At 36.2% G+C, this 21,293-nt stretch overlaps 1 protein-coding gene across 1 annotated transcript in view; it reads right to left on the bottom strand.

Moving 5' to 3' along the window:
* Positions 1-15,990, bottom strand: part of CD163L1 (CD163 molecule like 1) — a 170,016-nt gene extending 154,026 nt beyond the window's left edge. The window contains exons 1-2 of the mRNA XM_076007858.1: positions 15,854-15,990; positions 9,937-10,029 (exon numbers count right to left, since the gene is read on the bottom strand). Coding sequence (XP_075863973.1) covers positions 9,937-10,029; positions 15,854-15,884 — 124 coding nt within the window. The 5' untranslated portion in view covers positions 15,885-15,990. The remainder of the gene's footprint in view (positions 1-9,936; positions 10,030-15,853) is intronic.
* Positions 15,991-21,293: the final 5,303 nt, after the last annotated feature.

The raw sequence follows: 21,293 nt of genomic DNA, 5'->3' as shown, positions 1-21,293 counted from the left end.
GGAATAAGTGTAGAAATCAACCCTAACAGAAACTCACATTTCTACACAAAAACATGGAAATTAAATAACCTTCTACTAAATGATTACTTCATAAATGAAGAAATCAAGACGGAAATAAAAAAATTCTATGAAGAAAATGACAATGGAGAGACAAGTTATCAACTCCTCTGGGACACAGCTAAAGCAGTTCTGAGAGGAAAGTTTATCTCCATAAATGCCTATAACCAAAAGTCAAAAAGATCACAAATAGACAATCTAATGAAACGACTCAAAGAGCTGGCAAAAGAAGAACAGACCAGCCCCAAACCCAGCAGAAGGAGTGAAATCAACAAGATCAAATCAGAACTAAACGAAATTGAAAACAGGGAAGCTATTCAGGATATTAATAAAACAAAAAGTTGGTTCTTTGAAAAAATAAACAAAATTGACACGCCACTGGCTAAGCTAACGAAAAGCAGAAAAAAGAAATCTCTAATAAGCTCCATCAGGAATAAAAAAGGAGATATCACAACTGATCTCAAAGAGATACAAGATATAATTTATGAGTACTACAAAGATATTTATTCACACAAACTGGAAAATGTGGAGGAAATGGACAAATTTCTAGAAACACACAGCCTCCCTAGGCTCAACCAGGAAGAAATAGATTCCCTGAACACACCAATCTCAACAGCTGAAATAGAAACAGCAATTAAAAATCTCCCTAAAAAGAAAAGTCCCAGTCCAGATGGCTTCACACCCGAATTTTACCACACTTACAAAGAAGAACTAATACCTATCTTGCAGAAACTATTCCACAACATCGAGAAGAACGGAAACCTCCCTGACACCTTTTATGAAGTAATATTACTCTGATACCAAAACCAGGAAAGAATCCAACAAAAAAAGAAAACTACAGACCAATATCCCTAATGAATATAGATGCAAAAAATTTCAACAAAATCTTAGCTAACCGAATCCAGACGCTTATCAAAAAAATAATCCATCATGACCAAGTGGGCTTCATCCCAGGAATGCAGGGATGGTTCAACATATGCAAATCTATAAATGCAATTCACCACATAAACAGAAGCAAAAACAAAGACCACATGATTCTCTCAATAGATGCAGAAAAAGCTTTTGACAAAATTCAACACCCTTTCATGATACGAACACTCAAGAAAATAGGCATAGAAGGGACATATCTAAAAATGATACAAGCCATATATGACAGACCCATAACCAACATCATACTGAATGGGGAAAAACTGAAAGCACTCCCACTTAGAACCGGAACCAGACAAGGCTGCCCACTATCTCCACTTCTATTCAACATAGTACTGGAAGTCCTGGCTACAGCAATCAGACAGGAAAGTGGAATTAAAGGTATCCAAATAGGGGCAGAAGAGATCAAACTTTCACTGTTTGCTGATGATATGATATTATATCTAGAAAATCCCAAAGATTCTACCAGGAAACTTCTGGAACTGATCAATGAATTTAGCAAAGTCTCAGGATACAAAATCAATACACAGAAATCAGAGGCATTCGTATATGCCAACAACAATCAAATCGAGAACCAAATTAAACACTCAATACCCTTCACAATAGCAACAAAGAAATTAAAGTACCTAGGAGTATACTTAACCATGGAGGTAAAAGACTTCTACAAGGAGAACTATGAAACACTGAGGAAGGAAATAGCAGAGGATGTAAACACATGGAAATCCATTCCATGCTCGTGGATCGGCAGACTCAACATCATTAAAATGTCTATACTACCCAAACTGATCTACAGATTCAATGCAATACCTATTAAAATCCCATCAGCATTCTTCACAGATATAGAAAAAATAATTTTACGCTTTGTATGGAACCAAAGAAGACCCCGAATATCAAGAGCAATTCTAGGCAACAAAAACAAATTGGGAGGCATTAATATGCCAGATATCAAACTATACTACAAAGCCGTAGTAATTAAAACAATCTGGTATTGGCACAAAAATAGGATTATTGACCAGTGGAACAGATGTGAGAATCCTGATATAAAACCATCCTCATATAGCCATCTAATCTTTGACAAAGTCGACAAAAACATACGCTGGGGAAAAGAATTCCTTTTCAATAAATGGTGCTGGGAAAACTGGATAGCCACTTGTAGAAGGTTAAAACAGGACCCACACCTTTCACCTCTCACAAAAATCAACTCACGCTGGATAACAGACTTAAATCTCAGGTGTGAAACCATTAGAATTCTAGAGGAAAATGTTGGAAACACTCTCCTAGACATCGGCCTAGGCAAAGAGTTTATGAAGAAATCCCCAAAGGCAATCAAAGCAGCAACAAAAATAAATAAATGGGACATGATCAAACTACAAAGCTTCTGCACAGCCAAAGAAACAGTCATGAAAGTAAACAGAAAACCTACAGAATGGGAGAAAATTTTTGCATCCTACGTATCAGATAAAGGGCTGATAACTAGAATATACTTAGAACTCACCAAAATCAGCAAGAAAAAATCAAATAACCCTATTAAAAAGTGGGCAAAGGACTTGAACAGAAACTTTTCTAAAGAAGACAGAAGAATGGCTAACAAACATATGAAAAAATGCTCAACCTCCCTAATCATCAGGGAGATGCAAATCAAAACTACAATGAGATATCACTTAACTCCAGTGAGAATGGCCTTTATCAAAAAGTCTCCAAATAACAAATGCTGGCGTGGATGTGGAGAGAGAGGAACACTGCTACACTGCTGGTGGGACTGCAAACTAGTTCAACCTCTGTGGAAAGCAATATGGAGATACCTTAAAGCAATACAAGTGAATCTACCATTTGATCCAGCAATTCCATTGCTGGGCATCTACCCAAATGATCCAATGACACTCTACAAAAAAGACACCTGCACTCGAATGTTCATAGCAGCACAATTCATAATCGCAAGGCTGTGGAAACAGCCCAAGTGCCCATCAATCCAAGAATGGATTAATAAAATGTGGTATATGTATACCATGGAGTACTATTCAGCTCTAAGAAACAATGGTGATATAGCACATCTTATATTTTCCTGGTTAGAGCTGGAACCCATATTACTAAGTGAAGTATCCCAAGAATGGAAACACAAGCACCAGATATATTCTCCAGCAAACTGGTATTAACTGAGTAGCACCTAAGTGGACACATAGGTACTACAGTAATAGAGTATTGGGGCGGGGGGTATGGGGGACGGGTATATACATACATAACGAGTGATAGGCACACCATCTGAGGGATGGTCATGCTGGAGACTCAGACTTGTGGGAGGAGGGGGAAGGGCATTTATTGAAACTTTAAAATCTGTACCCCCATAATATGCCGAAATAAAAAAAAAAATTAAAAAAAAATTCCAATAGTGATTTTAGTAAATTTTCAAGCATATTCCAGCATTTATATGGAATAATAAAAGAATAACAATAGTCAAGACATTTTTGAATAAAAAGAATAAATTTGGTGTACATGCCCATGTATATATAAAAACATATTAGCAAGCTGGAGTAATTAAGACAGTGGTGTATTAGTGCAGGCATAGACAAATTGCTAATTGGAACAAAATCATTTGCCTCCAAACTATAATATATGGTATAAATGGCAATTCAAATTTCCTAGAAAGGAAAGTCTCTATAATGAATTATACTAGGTTAATTGATTACTTATTTAGAATAAATTAAATTAGATGCATATCTTATATCATAAAAAATATAATTTGGAAATTTGCAAACGTATATGAAAAGCAGCACTTTGAACATTTAGAGGGGAAAAACAGTAATTTTAACTTTGGGTAAATAAATTTTTTTAAACAAAATGCAGAGTACTAAATATTTTTTAAAAGATTGATAAGTTAAGAACTTCTGTTCTTCAAAAAACACTATGTAAACAGTAAAAAGATAAGTAAAAATCTTGGAGAATATATTTTCAACATAAATTATCACTATTGACTAGGATCTAGATAATATTTTAAGAAATATATATATTTAGAAAAATAAACAAAATGGGCAAATGACTTGAACTGACACCTCACGGAGAGAAATGAAAGATATGATCATTAATTATATGTAAAGAAGCCTAAAAATTAATATATAGGAAACTGAAAATCGGAATAACAAGATAAAATAGAAATTATGCCATGCATCTTCTTAGACTATAGTGGAATAAAATTAAAAATCAACTCCAACAGAAACTCTCATCTCTATACAAAGTCATGGAAACTAAACAACCTTCTGCTGAATGATTACTGGGTTAAGGAGGACGTTAAGAGGGAAATCAAAATATTCTTTGAACTAAATGATAAAGGAGACAAAAGTTATAAAAATCTGTGCAACACAGCTAAAGTAGTCCTGAGAGGAAAATTTATATGCATAAATGCCTACTTCCAAAAGACAGAAAGATCACAAATCAACAGTCTAATGAATTGTTTCACAGAACTGGAAGAGGAAAAGCAAACTGACCCCAAACCAGCAGAACAAAAGAAATAATCAAGATCAGAGCAGAACTAAATGAAATTGATAAGAAAAAATCTGTATAGGCCAGGCACAGTGGCTCACTCCTGTAATCCTAGCATTCTGGGAGGCCGAGGCGGGCAGATAGCTTGAGGTCAGGAGTTCGAAACCAGCCTGAGCAAGAGCGAGACCCCATCTCTACTATAAATAGAAAGAAATTAATTGGCCAACTAATATATATAGAAAAAAATTAGCCGGGCGTGGTGGTGCATGCCTGTAGTCCCAGCTACTTGGGAGGCTGAGGCAGAAGGATTGCTTGAGCCCAGGAGTTTGAGGTTGCTGTGAGCTAGGCTGATGCCATGGCACTCACTGTAGCCTGGGCAACAAAGTGAGACTCTGTCTCAAAAAAGAAAAAACCATATAGAAGATTAATAAAACAAAAAGTTGGTTCTTTGAAAAAACAAAAAAATGTGACAATCCTCTTTCTAGATTAATAAGAAGCAGAAAAGAAAGGACTCTAATAAGCTCCATCAGGGATGAAAAAGGAGAAATTACAACTGATACCACAGAAATACAAACTATCACCTATGAATATTATGAAATCCTTTATACACATAAACTTAAAAACATGGAGGAAATGGAAAAATTGTTAGAAACACATAGCCTCCCTAGGCTCAATGAGGAAGAAATAGAATTCCCAAATAGACCAATATCAAGTACCAAAATTGAAGCAGCAATAGAAACCTTCCTAAAAATAAAAGTGCTGGACCAGATGGTTTCACACCTGAATTTTACTAGACCTATAAAGAAGAATTGGTGCCTATGCAGGAGAAATTATTCCACAACATTGAGAAGGAAGGAATCCTCTTCAACACATTTTATGAAGCCAACATCACACTGATACCAAAACCTGGAAAGAACGCAACAAACAAAGAAAACTATAGACCAATATTCCTTATGAATATAGATGCAAAAATTCTCAGAAAAACCCTAACGAACCAAATTCAGTTGCTTATCAAAAAAATAATCCATCAAGACCAAGTGGGCTTCATCTCAGAGTTGCAGGTATAGTTCAACATATGCAAATCTATAAATGTAATTCACCACATAAATAGAAGCAAAAACAAAGACCAAATGATCCTGTCAATGGATGCAGAGAAAGCATTCAACAAAATTCAGCATATAATATGAATGTTTAACAAAATAGGCATAGACAGGACTTACATAAAATTGATAAAAGCCATATATGATAAACCCACAGCCAACATCATACTGAATGGGAAAAATATGAAAGCATTCCCACTTAGAATTGGAACCAGACAAGTTTGTCCTCTGTCACCACTTCTATTCAACATAGTGCTGGAAGTCCTATCCAGAGCAATCGACAAGAAAAAAAAAAAATCAAGGGCATCCAAATGGGGGCAGAAGAGCTCAAACTATTGCTCTTTTCTGATGATGTGATCTTATATTTGGAAAACACCAAAGATTTTGCCATGAGACTACTGGAATTGTTAAACAAATTCAGCAAAGTCTCAGGTTACAAAATCAATGTACAGAAATCAGTAACATTCCTATATGCCAACAATAGTCAAACTGAGAACCAAATCAGAGACTCAATACCCTTCACAATAGCAACAAAGAAAATAAAATACCAAGCCATATATTTAACTAAGGAGGTGAAAGACCTCTATACAGAGAACTATGAAACACTGAGGATGGAAATAGCAGAGGATGTAATCAGGTGGAGAACCATATCGAACTCATAGGTCAGCAGAATGAACATTGTTAAAATACCTATGCTACCCAAAGTGAACTATAGATCCAATGCAATCCCTATTAAAATACCAGCATCATTTTTTGCAGATCTAGAAAAAATAATTCTATGTCTTACTTGGAACCAGAGAAGAAGCCCCATATAGCAAAAGCAATCTTAAGCAAAAAGAACAAATTGGGAGGCCTTAATTTATCAGTCTTCAAGTTATATTACAATGTTATAGTAACTAAAACAGCATGGGACTGGCACAAGAACAGGCACATAGACCGATGGAACACAACTGAGAACCCAGATATAAAACCATCCTCATATAGCCATCTAATCTTTGACAAAGCAGACAAAAACATACATTGGGGAAAAGAATCCTTAATTAATAAATGGTGCTGGGAAAATTGCATAGCCACATGTAGAAGACTGAAACAGGGTGTGCACCTTTCACCTTTCACCTCACAAAAATCAACTGATACTGTGGTGATTGCCTTGGGGGTCTTCCTCAAGAATTCTTTGGTCAATGTTTTTGGTCAATGAATTTCTTAGGTCAATGTCTGATAGGGTTTTCCCAAAATCTTCTTCTAGAATTCTTAAGGTTTCATGTCTTAGGTTTAAATCTGTTATCCATCTTGAGTGAATTTTTGTGAGAGGTGAGAGGTAGGGATCCTGTTTCAATCTTCTGCATGTAGCTATCCAGTTTTCCCAGCACCATTTATTGAAGAGAGATTCTTTTCCCTATTGTATATTTTTGTCTACTTATCAAAGATTAGGTTACCGTATGCTGATGGTTTCATCTCTGATATCTGAGTTCTATTCCAAATATCCATGCTTCTGTTCTTGTGCCAGTACCAGGCTGATGTAACTATTATTGCTTTATAGTACAGCTTGAATTCAGGAAGACTGATGCCTCCCAGTTTGTTCTTTTTACTTAAGATTGCTTTGGCAATTCTATACGAGAATTTTCTGGTTCCATACAAAGTGAAGAATTATTTTTTCTAGATCTGTAAAGAATGATGGTGGTACTTTGATGGAGATTGCATTAATTCCATAGATCACTTTAGGTAATATTGACATTTTAACAATATTTATTCTACCAATCCATGAACAAGGTAGATTTTTCCATCTGTTTACATCTTCTACAATTTCTCTTTTTAGTGTTTTGTAGTTCTCCTTGTATAAATCTTTCATATCTTTCATTTAAAATAAACAAATGGGATCAGATCAAATTAAAAAGCTTCTGCACAGCCAAGAAAACTATCATTAGAACAAATAGACAATCCACAGAATGGGAGAAAATATTTGCTTTCTACACTTCTGATAAAGATCTAACAACAAGAATCTATCTAGAACTCAAAAGAATTAACAATAAAAATCAAACAACTCCATCAAGAAATGGGCAAAGGAAATGAACAGAAACTTCTCCAAAGAAGACAGAATAATGGCCAGCAAACATATAACAAAATGCTCAACATCTCTAATCATTAAAGAAATGCAAATCAAAACCACAATGAGATACCACCTAACCCCAGTGAGAATGGCCCGTATCCAGAAACCCCAAAACAACAAATGCTGGTGAGGATGTGGAGAGACAGGAACACTCTTACACTGCTGGTGGGACTGCAAATTAGTGCAACTTTTGTGGAAAAGAATTTGGAGATACCTCAAACAGCTAAAAATAGAAATACCATTCCACCCAGCAATAGCATTGTTAGGCATCTACCCAAAAGAGCATAAGACATTGTATTATAAAGACATCTGCACTCGAATGTTTTTGGCACCACAATTCCCTATTGCAAGAACATGGAAACAACCTAAGTGCCTGTCAATTCATGAGTGTATAATTAAAATGTGGTATATGTTCACAATGGAATATTACTCAATTCTAAGAAACAACAGCGAGCTAGCACTGCTTATACTATCCTGGATTAAGCTTTAGCCCATTACCCAAAGTAAGGTGACACAAGATCAGGAAAATGGGCTCCACATGTATTCGCCATCAAATTGGTACTGACTGATAAAAACTAATGTGCTCAAATGGTGGTAGTGTTCATCAGGGATTCCATGGAGGGGGAGACCCACATCTTAGGGATGTGGTGAGCATTGTGGAGGGGAAGGGCATACCTCTAACCCTTCCTAGGGAGAGGCAAAGATATACAATGTAACCAAAGTGTCAAAAACCCCCACATTTATCCAGTGTTGGGAGGGGGGTGGGAGAAGGGAGGAGGGGATCAGTGTATACTTACATAATGAGTGTGATGAGCACCATCTGGGGGATGGACCCGCTAAAAGCTTTGACTCACGCTGGGGGGAAGTGGGGGAGTAGGGGGAGGGGTGGAAAGGACAATATATGTAACCTTAACAATATTTGTACCCCCATAATATGATGAAATAAAAAATAAATTAAAACAAATCAACTGATGGTGGATAACTGACTTAAACCTACGCCATGAAACTGAAATAGTTCTAGAAGAAAATGTTGTAAAAACTCTTACAGATATCAGCCTAAGGAAAGAATTTATTAAGAGGACCTCAAAGGCAACCACAGTGACAAAATAAATAAAGAAATGGGACCTGATCAAATTAGAAAGTTTCTGCACAGCCACAGAAACTATCATGAGAGCAAACAGAGAAACTACTGAATGGGAGAAAATATTTGCATGCTATACATCTGATAAAGCACTAATAACTAGATGTATATAGAACTCAAGAAAATAAGCAAGAAAAAAACAACCCCATTAAAAAGTGGTCAAAGAACATGAACAGAAACTTTTCAAAAGAAGACAGACTAATGGCCAAGAAATATATGAAAAAATGCACAACATCTCTAATTATCAGGGAAATGCAAATCAAAACCACAGTGAGATATCGCTTAACTCCAGGGATCATGGCTTTTATCAAAAAGTCCCAAAACAATAAATATTGGCATGGGACAAAGTCAATACATGTCACCTAAAAATTTTTACCCCCTTAATATGCTAAAATAAAAAAAATAAAAATTAAAAATAAAATTAATGAGGACAAAAAAGAAAATAATGAAAACATGGAAAAATGATCATTTCTGTATCATATCTATGAAATTTTAAAATTTAATTTTAATTTTTAATTTAAGTTACTTTAAAATTTTAACTATGAAGTTATTTTTAAAATAATTGAAATATTACTTAATTCACATGCATCCAGATGACAGAAATGTACACAGCCAGTAAAATAGTGTATCAAGTGTGATATGTAAGGAAACAAAGATGTTGAAGGTAATGTATATGCCTAATCCAATACTAATTTTCCTTAAAATATTATACAGTCATATGAAAATATACCACAAATTGGTTTTTAAATTCCTAATAGTGTTTTTCTGAGTGTTAATATTCTATATGTTTTCTATTTGTTTAGTTCTCTCTGATTTCTATAGGTTGCAAATTTTTATTAATATATCTTTCTAATTGCAAAAATATGATATTGATATTTTTTCAATGAGACATTTCACTTTTAGAAATTATCTTTATCTTTATCTGAAGTAAAAAATCTCAAAGAAAATTTTAATGTGGAATGTATGAAAATATTAATACTTCTGACACCTTTATTTACTGGACATATTTATTGGACTTCCAAAATTAGTTTTGCATGTTCTATTTCCCTCAAAAAAGTTATTTTGGATAGTGAGTAGGGCAAAGGTGAGATGGAGTATTGTAAGTCCCAAAGTCATCCCTCAGAACTCACCAAAAGTACTGGTGAGAAAACAGGAATTCAGGAGCAGGATGTAAATTACCACAGTAGACAAAAGATTCTGATGACAGCAGCTTCTTCCGAAATCTGGAGAAATGAAATATAATGAGTTCAAATTTAGTATCTTTCTGAGAATTTGTATATGACCTTAATGATTTAAACCCATAATAAGATAGAAGCAGTAAAAAAAATATTCTGCCACCCGTCAAATATATTGTACTAAAAGTCTGTATTCCTCCAAAATGTCACAGCATTAGATCCTGTTTATGATGCAAAGCCACAAAATGGTTTGTATTGGGGCACATATTTTAGGATGTGATGTTGAAAGTTTGCATTCTATGTCTAAATGTATTTCAAAACTGTTTGGAGTGCTTTGATTAGCATTTTGGGTCTAATTCTTTTTAGTTCTCAACTCTTCGATCTACCTTCTCTTCAGTTTTATTACTATGTTATTCCTCCTAACATTATCACCCCATTTTGCTCATTCATTTCCTCATTTATTGATTATGAGATATGTACCAGATCTAGTGCTTCGATATAGGAATAGAGGAATGAATAAGTGCTCTTCTTTGCATTCTACTGAGTGGTTTGTGACTGGAATGTACAAGCTAATCAAACTGGTAGTTGGCTTCAATAACTGCTGATTGAGCTCATGATATTTACCAAAACTATCCACTTTTTTTCCAGTCTTAACATTTTACCTACAGGATCTTGCCACCTTTTCCCTCTTCTCCCTGACTTACTAATCTATTCTCAGTTCTGGAGCTAGTCAAGCTTATACTACATCTGGGAGAGAAGAATGAGTTGAGATAGAAACAAAGTATAAGCAAAAGAGTTGAGAATTTATTCTGAGAGTAATTTGGGGGCTTTAAAAAATGTAATCAGAACATGATAAATACAACGTATATTTTAGAAAGTTTATTTTAAAGGCAGATGGGAAGATTAATCCATAGTAATTTACAGGGATAAATGTAGAGGGAATGTTTTAAAATAATATTTATTATGTTTACTTGAACGATATAGAAAATCTATAATTGATAGAAAACTATCTTCTTTCTTCCTCCCTTCCTTCCTTCCTTCCTTCCTTCCTTCCTTCCTTCCTTCCTTCCTTCCTTCCTTCCTTCCTTCCTTCCTTCCTTCCTTCCTTCTTTCTTTCTTTCTTTCTTTCTTTCTTTCTTTCTTTCTTTCTTTCTTTCTTTCTTTCTTTCTTTCTTTCTTTCTTTCTTTCTTTCTTTCGACAGGGTCTTGCTCTGTTGCCCTGGGTAGAGTGTAGTGGCATCACTGTAGCTCACTACAACCTTAAACTCCTGGACTCAAGTGATCCTCTTGCCTCAGCCTCCTATGTAGCTGGAACTACAGGTGTGCACTACTACACACTGCTAATTTTTTCTATTTTTGGTAGAGAGAAGCTATATAGCTATTAAGAAGAGAAGCTATAGCTATTAAGGTATAATTGCCAGAACTTGTGACCCTCTATCTAATACCATCTCACAAAATTCAAGGACTTCATCTTTCTTGTTCTATTTCTAATTATACACATGGCAGGCAGTGTGTTAAAGTTAAATAAACAGGGGCCAAGATAGTGGACTTGAAGCAGCCTGTACACACTACTCTCAGGGAGGGGATCAAAAATGGCAAGTAGATATTCATCATCAGATAGATTGTCTAAGAGAGAGCATTGGGAATCAACAGAGAGATAATGGGAGGCTCCCACAGTGAAGGAGAAGGAAGATGGGTGACCCACTCAGCAGGATCAGAGGTACACAGGGAAGGCACCAACATGTGGGGAAGGGACAGAGGAGAACCACAGGGCTCCACACTTCCCCCATGGACATTGCAATTGGAGCTGCAGGAGGGCTCCCTCCACTGCAGCACGCTGTTGGACTGACATAGGGAGCTGACGAGACTGTGCAATGGCATTGCTTTAGAGAGAAGGCACAGTGGGGTCTTGCTGGTTTATGAACCCTGAGGGCTGTGGATGGTGCCATTTTGAAGTTCTAGTCCCAGAGAGCTGCATCTACCAAAGGGTCAGATCTGTAGCTGCTGCTATATTGGGGAGGATGCCAGGCACTCTTGTGCACCTTTTGGGTGGGTGCTGCAACCCCCACTGCTGTTGGACAACCCAGGCAGAGTGGAAAGCCATGGACTTGGAGCCCACTGCCACCATCTGGGTGGCTCCACCCAGCCACAGCTGTGGTTGGAACTGGACAGAGAGAATTTCCACAGCCCCAGGCACCCACTTCTGTTTTCTGGGTGGCACAGCCACTGTCACAATAGCCTGGGTAATAGTGCCACTGATGGACCTGGGTAAGGTAAATGCTCATGCCCTGCATGCCCATGGCCCATGACAACCACAAGGGAACAGGGAGACACAGGAGAGCAGCAGTGTTAATTAAAGGCCCACAATGCATCTACCCCTTTCCTGTATGGTCAATTTTATGGAATAGGACTCAAGCATGTAATCCAGGAACCTCTCCTTCTCTTCACTGGGCAATAGAAATTCACAGCAGAGAACAGGTGTACCACAAGCTATCTGTCTTGAGCTGAGAAAAGAGGTTTCAGATGAGAATGAGCAGAGGTTTCAGATGAGAATCAGAATAAGAATTGTGACAATATGAAAAACCAGGCTGGCTTGATACATACAACCCAAAGGATTACAATAGCTCTTCAGCAATGGATTCCCACCAAAAAGGAAATTGTTAAAATGTCAGATATGGAATTCAGAATATGGATGCTAAGTAAGATCAATGGGATTGATGACAAAGTTAAAAACCAAAACAAAGAACCACCCCCCCAAATTCAGGACATAAATGAAAAATTCACTAAAGAGGTGGAGCTAGATAATATAAGAATAATATAACAGAACTTCTGGAAATGAAAAGAATCATTTAGGGAATTTCAAAATACAGTAGAAAGTTTTAAAAACAGGCTAGACCAATCAGAAGAAAGAATTTCAGAGGTTTTGAATTGATCCAGTCAATCAGAAATGTGGAAAAAAGAATAAAGAAAAATGAATAATCTCTCTGATAAATATGGTACTATGTAAGCAAATGAATATGGAATCACAGGTATCTCTGAGAGAGAAGAAGCAAAAGAAAAAAGCATGAAAAAATCTATTTGAGGGAATAATTGAGGAACACTTCCCTGGTATTGTCAGAGATTTAGACATCCAGATACAAGGTCATTGAACACCTAGAAGATTTATAGTAAATAGGACATCACCAATGCACACAGTCATCAGTCTAGCCAAAGTCAAAGTGAAGGAGAAAATCTTACAAGCTGCAAGATGAAAGCATCAGATAACTTACAAAGGAAAATTCATCAGACTAATGGCAGACTTCTCAACAGAAACCTTACAAACCAGAAGGGATTAGGGCTCCATTTTTAGTCTCCTTAAACAGATTACAGCCAAGAATTTTGTATCCTGAAAAAGGAAGTTTTATAAATGAAGGAAAAATAAAGTCTTTTCCAGGCAAGCAAACACTAAGGAAATTTGTCACCACTAGACCTACCCTACAAGATATGCTTAAAAGTGCTCTGCACATGGAACACAACAATCACTACCCACCAATATAAAAACACCTGAAAGTTAAAAGTCACAGCTCTTATAAAACAGTAACAAGAGGGAGAAAACAAAGCAACTAGATAACATTCAACATGATGAACTGAACAGTATCTCACATATCAATACTAACATTGAATGTAAATGGTCTTGGGGGTGGGCGTGGTGGCTCATGCCTGTAATTCTAGCACTCTGGGAGGCCGAGGCAGGAGGATTGTTTGAGCTCAGGAGTTCAAGACCAGCCTGAGCAAGAGTGAGACTCCCATCTCTATTTAAAAAAATAGAAAGAAATTAGCTGGACAACTAAAAATGTATAGAAAAAATTATCCAGGCATAGTGGCACATACCTATAGTCCTAGCTACTCAGGAGGCTGAAGCAGAAGGATTGCTTGAGCCCAGGAGTTTGAGGTGGCTGTGAGCTAGGCTGACATCATGGCTCTCTAGCCCAGGCAACAGAGTGAGACTCTGTCTCAAAAAAAGAAAAAATGTAAATGGTCTTAATGCTGCACTTAAAAGATATAGATTGGCTGAATGGATAAAAAATACAACCCAAATATATACTATCTCTAAGAAATCCATTTAAATCACAAGGATTCTCATAGACTCAAGGTAAAGGGTTGAAAAACATATTCCACACAAATGGAAAACAAAGCATAGCAGTAGTTGTTGCTCTTATATCAGATAAAATAGACTTTAAATCAACAATGGTAAAAAAAGATGAAGACAGACATTATATAATAACAAAGGGAGCAATTCAACAGGAAGATATAACAATCCTAAATATATATACCTAACACAGCTCCCAGATTCATAAAACGAATCCTACTAGATCTAAGCAAGGAAATCAACAACAACATCATGATAGCCAGGGACTTTAATACTGCACTGGCAGACCTGGACAGATTATCAAGACAGAAAATCAACAAAGAACCACTGAATTTAAATGGAATTCTAGAACAAATGGACCTAACAGACATTTATAAAGCATTGTATCCCCAAACTGAAGAATATACGTTATTCTTATCAGCACATGGGACATTTTCCAAGATAGATTATATGTTAGGTCACAAAACAAACCTCAGAAATTTCAGAAAAATTAAATTCATACCATGTATCTTCTTATACTATAGTGGAATAAATCTAGAAATCAACTCCAAGAGGAACTCTCAAAACTATAAAAATGCATCAAAATTAAAAAACCTGCTACTGAATAAACAATCCTTTGGTCAATAATGAAACCAAGATGGAAATCAAGAGATTTTTGAATTGAACAACAAAGATAGCAGAAGCTTCCAAAATCTCTGGGATACAGTAAAAGTAGTGCTAAGATGGAAGGCCATAAAATGTAAATAAGATTATTCTTTAAGTATCATACATGAATTAAGAATTCACACTGGAATTCATTAAGTTGAGTCTTGCTAGATAAGAGGCAGCCTTGCCCTTCACCATTCCATATTTCCACTAAACATCCATGAAACATAAGCGGAAAGATCACTATTAGTTTCAGATATGCTCTGTAATATTTCTTGGCCATATTTTCCTTTCTACATCCTTACTCTTTAGCGTCCATTAAAGACTTGTTCTTTGTGTTTTTTTTTATTTCAGTATAATATGGGGGTACAAATGTTAAGGTTACATACATTGCTATTGCCTTCCCTCCCCCCTCGAGTCAGAGATTCAAGCATGTCCACCCCCCTGACAATGCACATTGCACTTATAATGTATATATATAAACCCATCCCCTTCCCCCCACCTGCCTGACACAATCTTTGTTTTTTTTTTTAATCATAATGTCTTTTTATTTCTATCTTTTACTAAAACGTATAGCAAGAAGATCAAAGGCTTGGATATAGTTGGTCCTGGATTTAAAGTACACTTTGAAACCTACTATATGACCTTACATAAATCAGTTAGCCCCTATAAATGGTCATTTGCCATCTATCAATGGGTTTAATAATATCTATATCACAAATTACTTGTGTGAATTAAATTGAAATGATGTAAAGCATTTACTGTAGTACCTGGAATTTGGCAACAATAAATATGAGTTTCTCATTTATACCTGCTTTTCCTTTCTACAACTTCATATCCTCATGTTAATTCTAATCTCTAGACTTTATCACACATTTTTTTGTTGACTTTATTAACAATTTTTCCCTTTCTTGGATTTCAATTTTGCTTCCAATATTGCTACTACTCTAAGCTCCATGAAACTTTCAATATTTTTAACATTTTTCATGTACTATTTTTATACTTACTGCATAATATTTATGTCTTTCTGTTGTTATATATACTCCTACCAACCCACCATCTCCCAAATGGCAGAGCAAAATAAAAGCAAACCCTTACCAATATGCCAAGAGTTTTGAGGCAGCATCATTATGGTACTATTTCTTCCTGAGTCCTAAGATTTAATTCCTGGGTCCTCTTATATATGCTCCAGAAGCATACTCATGTGTGAAAACAGATCTGTATTTTAGAAAAGAGAAGACTGTAAAATTCAGTTCATGATACTGAAAAGGAGAACTCATTATAAAAGCTGAGATTGTTTTTTTGCTGGCTACTTCCTCATCATGTTAGGATATGGATAATGAAGGAAGTTAAAGAATTGCCTAGAAGATCCCACAGAATAAAGGGAACTGTACCCTGAAACTGCTACCCTGAAATTCCAAATAGTTTCATGCCTCACATTTAAAAGTTTTTGTTATATAAATGTGATCTAGTAAAAATAATTATATAGATCTTTATCTAAAATATAAACTATGTCACCAAATTCATTTACTTTACCATCCACATTTCAACCAGCTTATATCAAAGGGATCAGAAGGAAGTTACTTTTGCTCAGAACTGAATTTTCTATGAAAGTTTTGTTAATGTCAAGATGGGCACACAGTTTTCTTTTCTCTCTGCATCTATGCCAGCATCTTTTGTTTGGGACTTTTTGATAAAAGCCATTCTCACTGGGGTTAGGTGATATCTCACTGTGATTTTGATTTATAATTCCTTGATATTAGAGATGTTGAGCATTTTTTCCATACATTTATTGGCCATTAGTCTATCTTCTTTTGAAAAGCTTCTGTTCATCTTTTGCCCATGTTTTAATGGGGATGTTTGATTTTTTCCTGCTGATTTGCTTGAGTTCTTTGTAGATTTTGATTATTAGCATTTTATTAGATGTATAGCATGTGCATATTTTCACCCATTCTGTAGGTTGTCTGTTTGCTGTGTTGATTGTTTCCTTGGCTGCAAAAAAAAAAAAAAAAAAAAAAAAAGATGGACACAAGTAAACACATTTGGACATATGGACATATTCTATATCTATGAAAATGTTTAACAAAATTGAGTCCTTTGAAACTCAGTTTTCTAATGTAATTGATAATGTGAAAGAAAATAAGGCTTAGTCATCAAATTAGTTTGGAAAATATTGATTTAAAACATTTTGTGGAAATCCAGAAGTGGCCTCTCAGCTCACAGTGATTATTCTTTGTTCTGATGGACCTATATGCCTATCCTGCTTCTTTGGGGAAATAGCTTTTACCATTCCATGTTTGATATGGAGGATTATATCATCTTATAAGTCCCTGTCATCCTGATTACATGTTCACATACAAAGAAAAGCCAATGACCCCAAATGACTCCATAAGAATGATTTCTAGAATTTTTCATGCCATACCTCCATATGGAGTAGTCTGATTAATGAAAATGAAGCATACAGAAATTAAAATGAGTTGTAAGAAAATAAAGACTTTAGATAAATTAGCCCTTATAAATATCCATTGCTAAATTCAAGAACTTTGTCCTTTTTGTCCCTTTTTAACCTAGATATATGGCAAATGTTTATATAACAAAAGCTAGATGAAATTAGGCTGCAATTAATACCAAATGTATTATGAAGCCTAATGAAATCTCAAATCTTGCTAGATATGAGCTAGCTGTGCCTTTGAAATGATAAAGTGACTTTCTCAAAAGGTGTTCTCTTTTTCTCTTCTTGGACCTGAGATAGGTGCCCAAAGTCAGAAGTCAGAAGGAATAGATAAAATTTTTTTCTAGGAAAACTTGAGATAAAACAAATAATTGGTGAAATATAATTTCCTATCTAGGACAGATCATATGATGGAGGGAAGAGAGGAATAAAATAAATACTGAAACTTCATCTAGTATTTAATTTCTCAGCCACAGTTTCCTGAAATTTTCAAAATACAGTATGACTGGAAACATTTTGTGCTGACAGAATCCACAAAAAATTATTGCTGATAAGTGCTTGAACTTTGATCACATGGAAGTGAGAACTAAACCCATAAAACAATAAAAAATCTTGTTATTGCTATTCTTTGACAGAACATAGGCCTCCACAAAAATTTTGCTTATATTTTAAGTTTCTCCAAATTTCAGTCTCCAAATTTCTCTCCCTCAGATACTTTGTGGCAGATCATAATCTAAATGTTTGAGTTCCTTTCTTACTTTTAAAATGAGAAGGCATAATGAATATAATAACCTCTTTGGATAATTGGTAGATATTCTGCTGTAAGGTCTATCACAAGACTATAATCACATTGTGAATCAGGGCTGTGGTCTCACCTGAAGGCTTGACTAAGGAAAAATCTGCTCCCATAGCCACTGTTATTACATGGATTGAAATGTGTCCCCCCAAAATTTATAGATTGAAGCCATAACCCACAATATGACTGTATTTGGAGACAGGGTCTTTGTGGAGATAATTAGGTTAAATGGGGTTCTAAGCATGAGGTTCTAATCCAATAGGATTGACGTCCTTATAAGTAGAAGAGACTCCAGAGCTCAAGCTTTCTCCACATATTCACAGAAGAAAGGCCATATGAGGACACCAAGAAAAGGTGACTGTCTTCAAGTCTGAAAGAGAGCCCTAACAAGAAACCAAATTTCCCAGCACTTTGACCATAAACCTCTAGTCTCCAGAACTGTGAGAAAATAAACTTCTGCTGTTTAAGTCCTCCAGTTTATGATACCAAATATAGATTTTGGTATTGAGAAGGGGTGTGCAGCTGTAAGAAAACCTAAAAATGTGAAAGTGACTTTGGAACTGGGAAATGGGTAGAGGCTAGAAGAGTTTTCAGGTGCATGCTGTGAAGAGACTATTCACAGAAATATGGATGTTTAAAAAATTCTGGTGAGGTCTCAGCCAGAAATGAGGAACATGTTATCGGAAACAGCAGAAAAAGCAATCTTTGTTATAAAGAGGCAAAGAACATTTTGAACTGTGTCTTAGTGTGTTGCACAGTGGCTTTTGAGAATGGCAACCTTAGATATTTAGCAGAGAAGATTTCTAACCAAAGTGTTACCAGCATAGCCTGGTTTTTCCTTGCTTGTAGTAAAAGGCTAGAGGAGATAGATTAACTAACAGATTCATTAAGCAAAAAGAAATCAGCACTTGAAGATTTGGGAAATTCTTATCCCATCTATATGCAAAAAATGATAAAGTGTGTTCTGGGGAGAACACCAAGGGTATGGCTGGACAGCAACTCCATAAAGAAATTACCCATAATTTTGTTCAGTCTCTTCAGCAGGAGCCAAGAATACAGATGGAATTATACCAGCAGAGACTCTACTGGTTTGAATCAAAGAGAACAGAGCTGGGATGAAATAAAGGAAGTGCTTTCTGACTTCTGGGATACTATAGGATGGAAAATAGAGACATTCAGCTGTGAACATGATTTATCCTTCAGGAAATGGGAAGAATGACCCTGAGGTGATTATTCAGAGGTCTTCAGGGCTGTCATTCCTACTCTAGGCCTAGGAAGAAAGGCTGTTTTGTCCTCAGTTTCAGCAGGCCAGGCTGTCCCCATCCAGTGCCTCAGGGGTAGGGCTGCCACAAAGTGCCAAATGGGCCAGACTGTCACTTAGAGTTGTGGTGGTGATGCTGCCACCCTGGTGGACCTGGAGGGCAGGGGATCCAACCAAAGATAATTATTCTTGAGCCTTAAAATCTAATGGAATTTACCTTGCTAAGTTTTGGACTTACTTGGGACCTTTCACCCCTTCCTTCTTTTCTATTTCTCCCTTTTGGAATGGTTATGTATGCCCTGTGCCTGTCCTACCATTGTTTTTCAGAAGCATGTTACTTGTCTGGCTTCACAGTTTCACAGCTGGAGAGAAATTTTGCCCCAAGATGAATCAAACCTTGAATCTCACCTCTACCTGATTGAGATCAGACTTTGGACTTTAGACAAGATACTTTGGGTTGTTGGAATGGGGTGAAGGTATTTTGCATGTAAGAATAACAAAAATCTGGGGAACAGAGTGTGGAATGATAAGGACTACATTGTACCCCACCTCCAAATTTATAGGTTGAAACCCTAATTGTGGCTGTAGTTGGAGATGGGGCCCTTAGGGAAGTAATTAAGATTAAATTAAGTTATAAGGGTGAAGCCCCAATGCAATTAGTATCCTTAGAAGAAAAAGAAGAGACACCAGAGAGTTCTTTCTCTCTCCACACAGGTAAAGAGAAAAGTCCAGGGGAAGACAGAGAAAGGGTGTCTGTCTGCAAAGCAGGAACAGGGTCCTCACCAGAAACCAAGTTTCCTGGCACCTTAATCATGGACTTCTAGCCTCCAGAACTGTGAGAAAATAAATTTCTGTTGTTTAAGTCACCCAGTGTGTGTTATTTTCTTATGACAGCCACAGCAGAGTAAAACAGTCACTAATATGTTTTGTGGCAGAATGTTGTACCAAGGGACCTGGGTTTTTTTTTGTTGTTGTTGTTGTTTTGAGCATTTTTACATAACTGCTTTATATTTTTTATGTAAATGGATTTATTTTTTCTTTTAAAATATTAAGGGTGTACAAATGTTTTATGTTACATGGATCTCTTCTGTAATGGTGAATCCCAGCTATAGGTGTATGCATCATCCAAACAATCTTCATTATATCCATTAGACAGGCTTTTCCTCTCCCCTCCTCCCACCTTTCCTCTGGTTGATTTCCACTGAGTTTTATGGTCATATGTTAGTTCCAATTTAATAGTGAGTACATGTGATGTTTTGTTTTTCCATTCTGGAGATACTTCACTTAGGAGAATGATTTCCAGTTCCATCCAGATAGTTGCAAAAGGTATCAATTCATCTTTTTATGGCTGAGTAGTACTCCATGGAACATATATACCACCTTTTATTAATCCATTCATGAATTGATGTGCACTTGGGTTGATTCCACATCTTTGCAACTGTGAATTTTGCTGCAATAAACATTTGAGTGTAGATGTCTTTTTGATTAAAAGTCTTCTTTTTCTTTGGGCAGATACCCAATAGTGAGGTTGCTGAATGGAATGGTAGGTCCACTTTTAGTTCCTTGAGGAATCTTCATACTATTTTCCATAAGGGTTGTACTAATTTGCAGTGCCACCAATAGTGTGTAAGCATTTCTTTCCTTCTATATCTATGCCAGAATCTATTGTTTTTGGACTTTTAATTTTTGACACCTAAGTAACTATTTGGATGAAACTAACATGTCCCCATGATGAGAAGTAGAGTCTAATGTCTAGTCGGTTTTTTTACTACATATTATGGGGGTACAAATGTTTGGGTTACGTATGTTGCCCTTGTTCCCCCTCCCCTTCGAGTCGAGGCAGAGCTTCAAGCGTGTCCATCCCCGAGATGGTGTGCATCACACTCATTATGTATATATATAGCCATCCCCTCCTACTCCCTCCCATATGCCTGGTGTCTGATAAATGTTATTCCTATGTGCACTTAGGTGTTGATTAGTAAAACCAATTTGATGGTGAGTAGATGTGGTGCTTATTTTTCCATTCTTG

This window comes from Microcebus murinus, chromosome 10 (assembly GCF_040939455.1).
Source record: "Microcebus murinus isolate Inina chromosome 10, M.murinus_Inina_mat1.0, whole genome shotgun sequence".
Taxonomy (NCBI): Eukaryota; Metazoa; Chordata; class Mammalia; order Primates; family Cheirogaleidae; genus Microcebus; species Microcebus murinus.
This window is presented reverse-complemented; position numbering and strand designations above follow the sequence as displayed.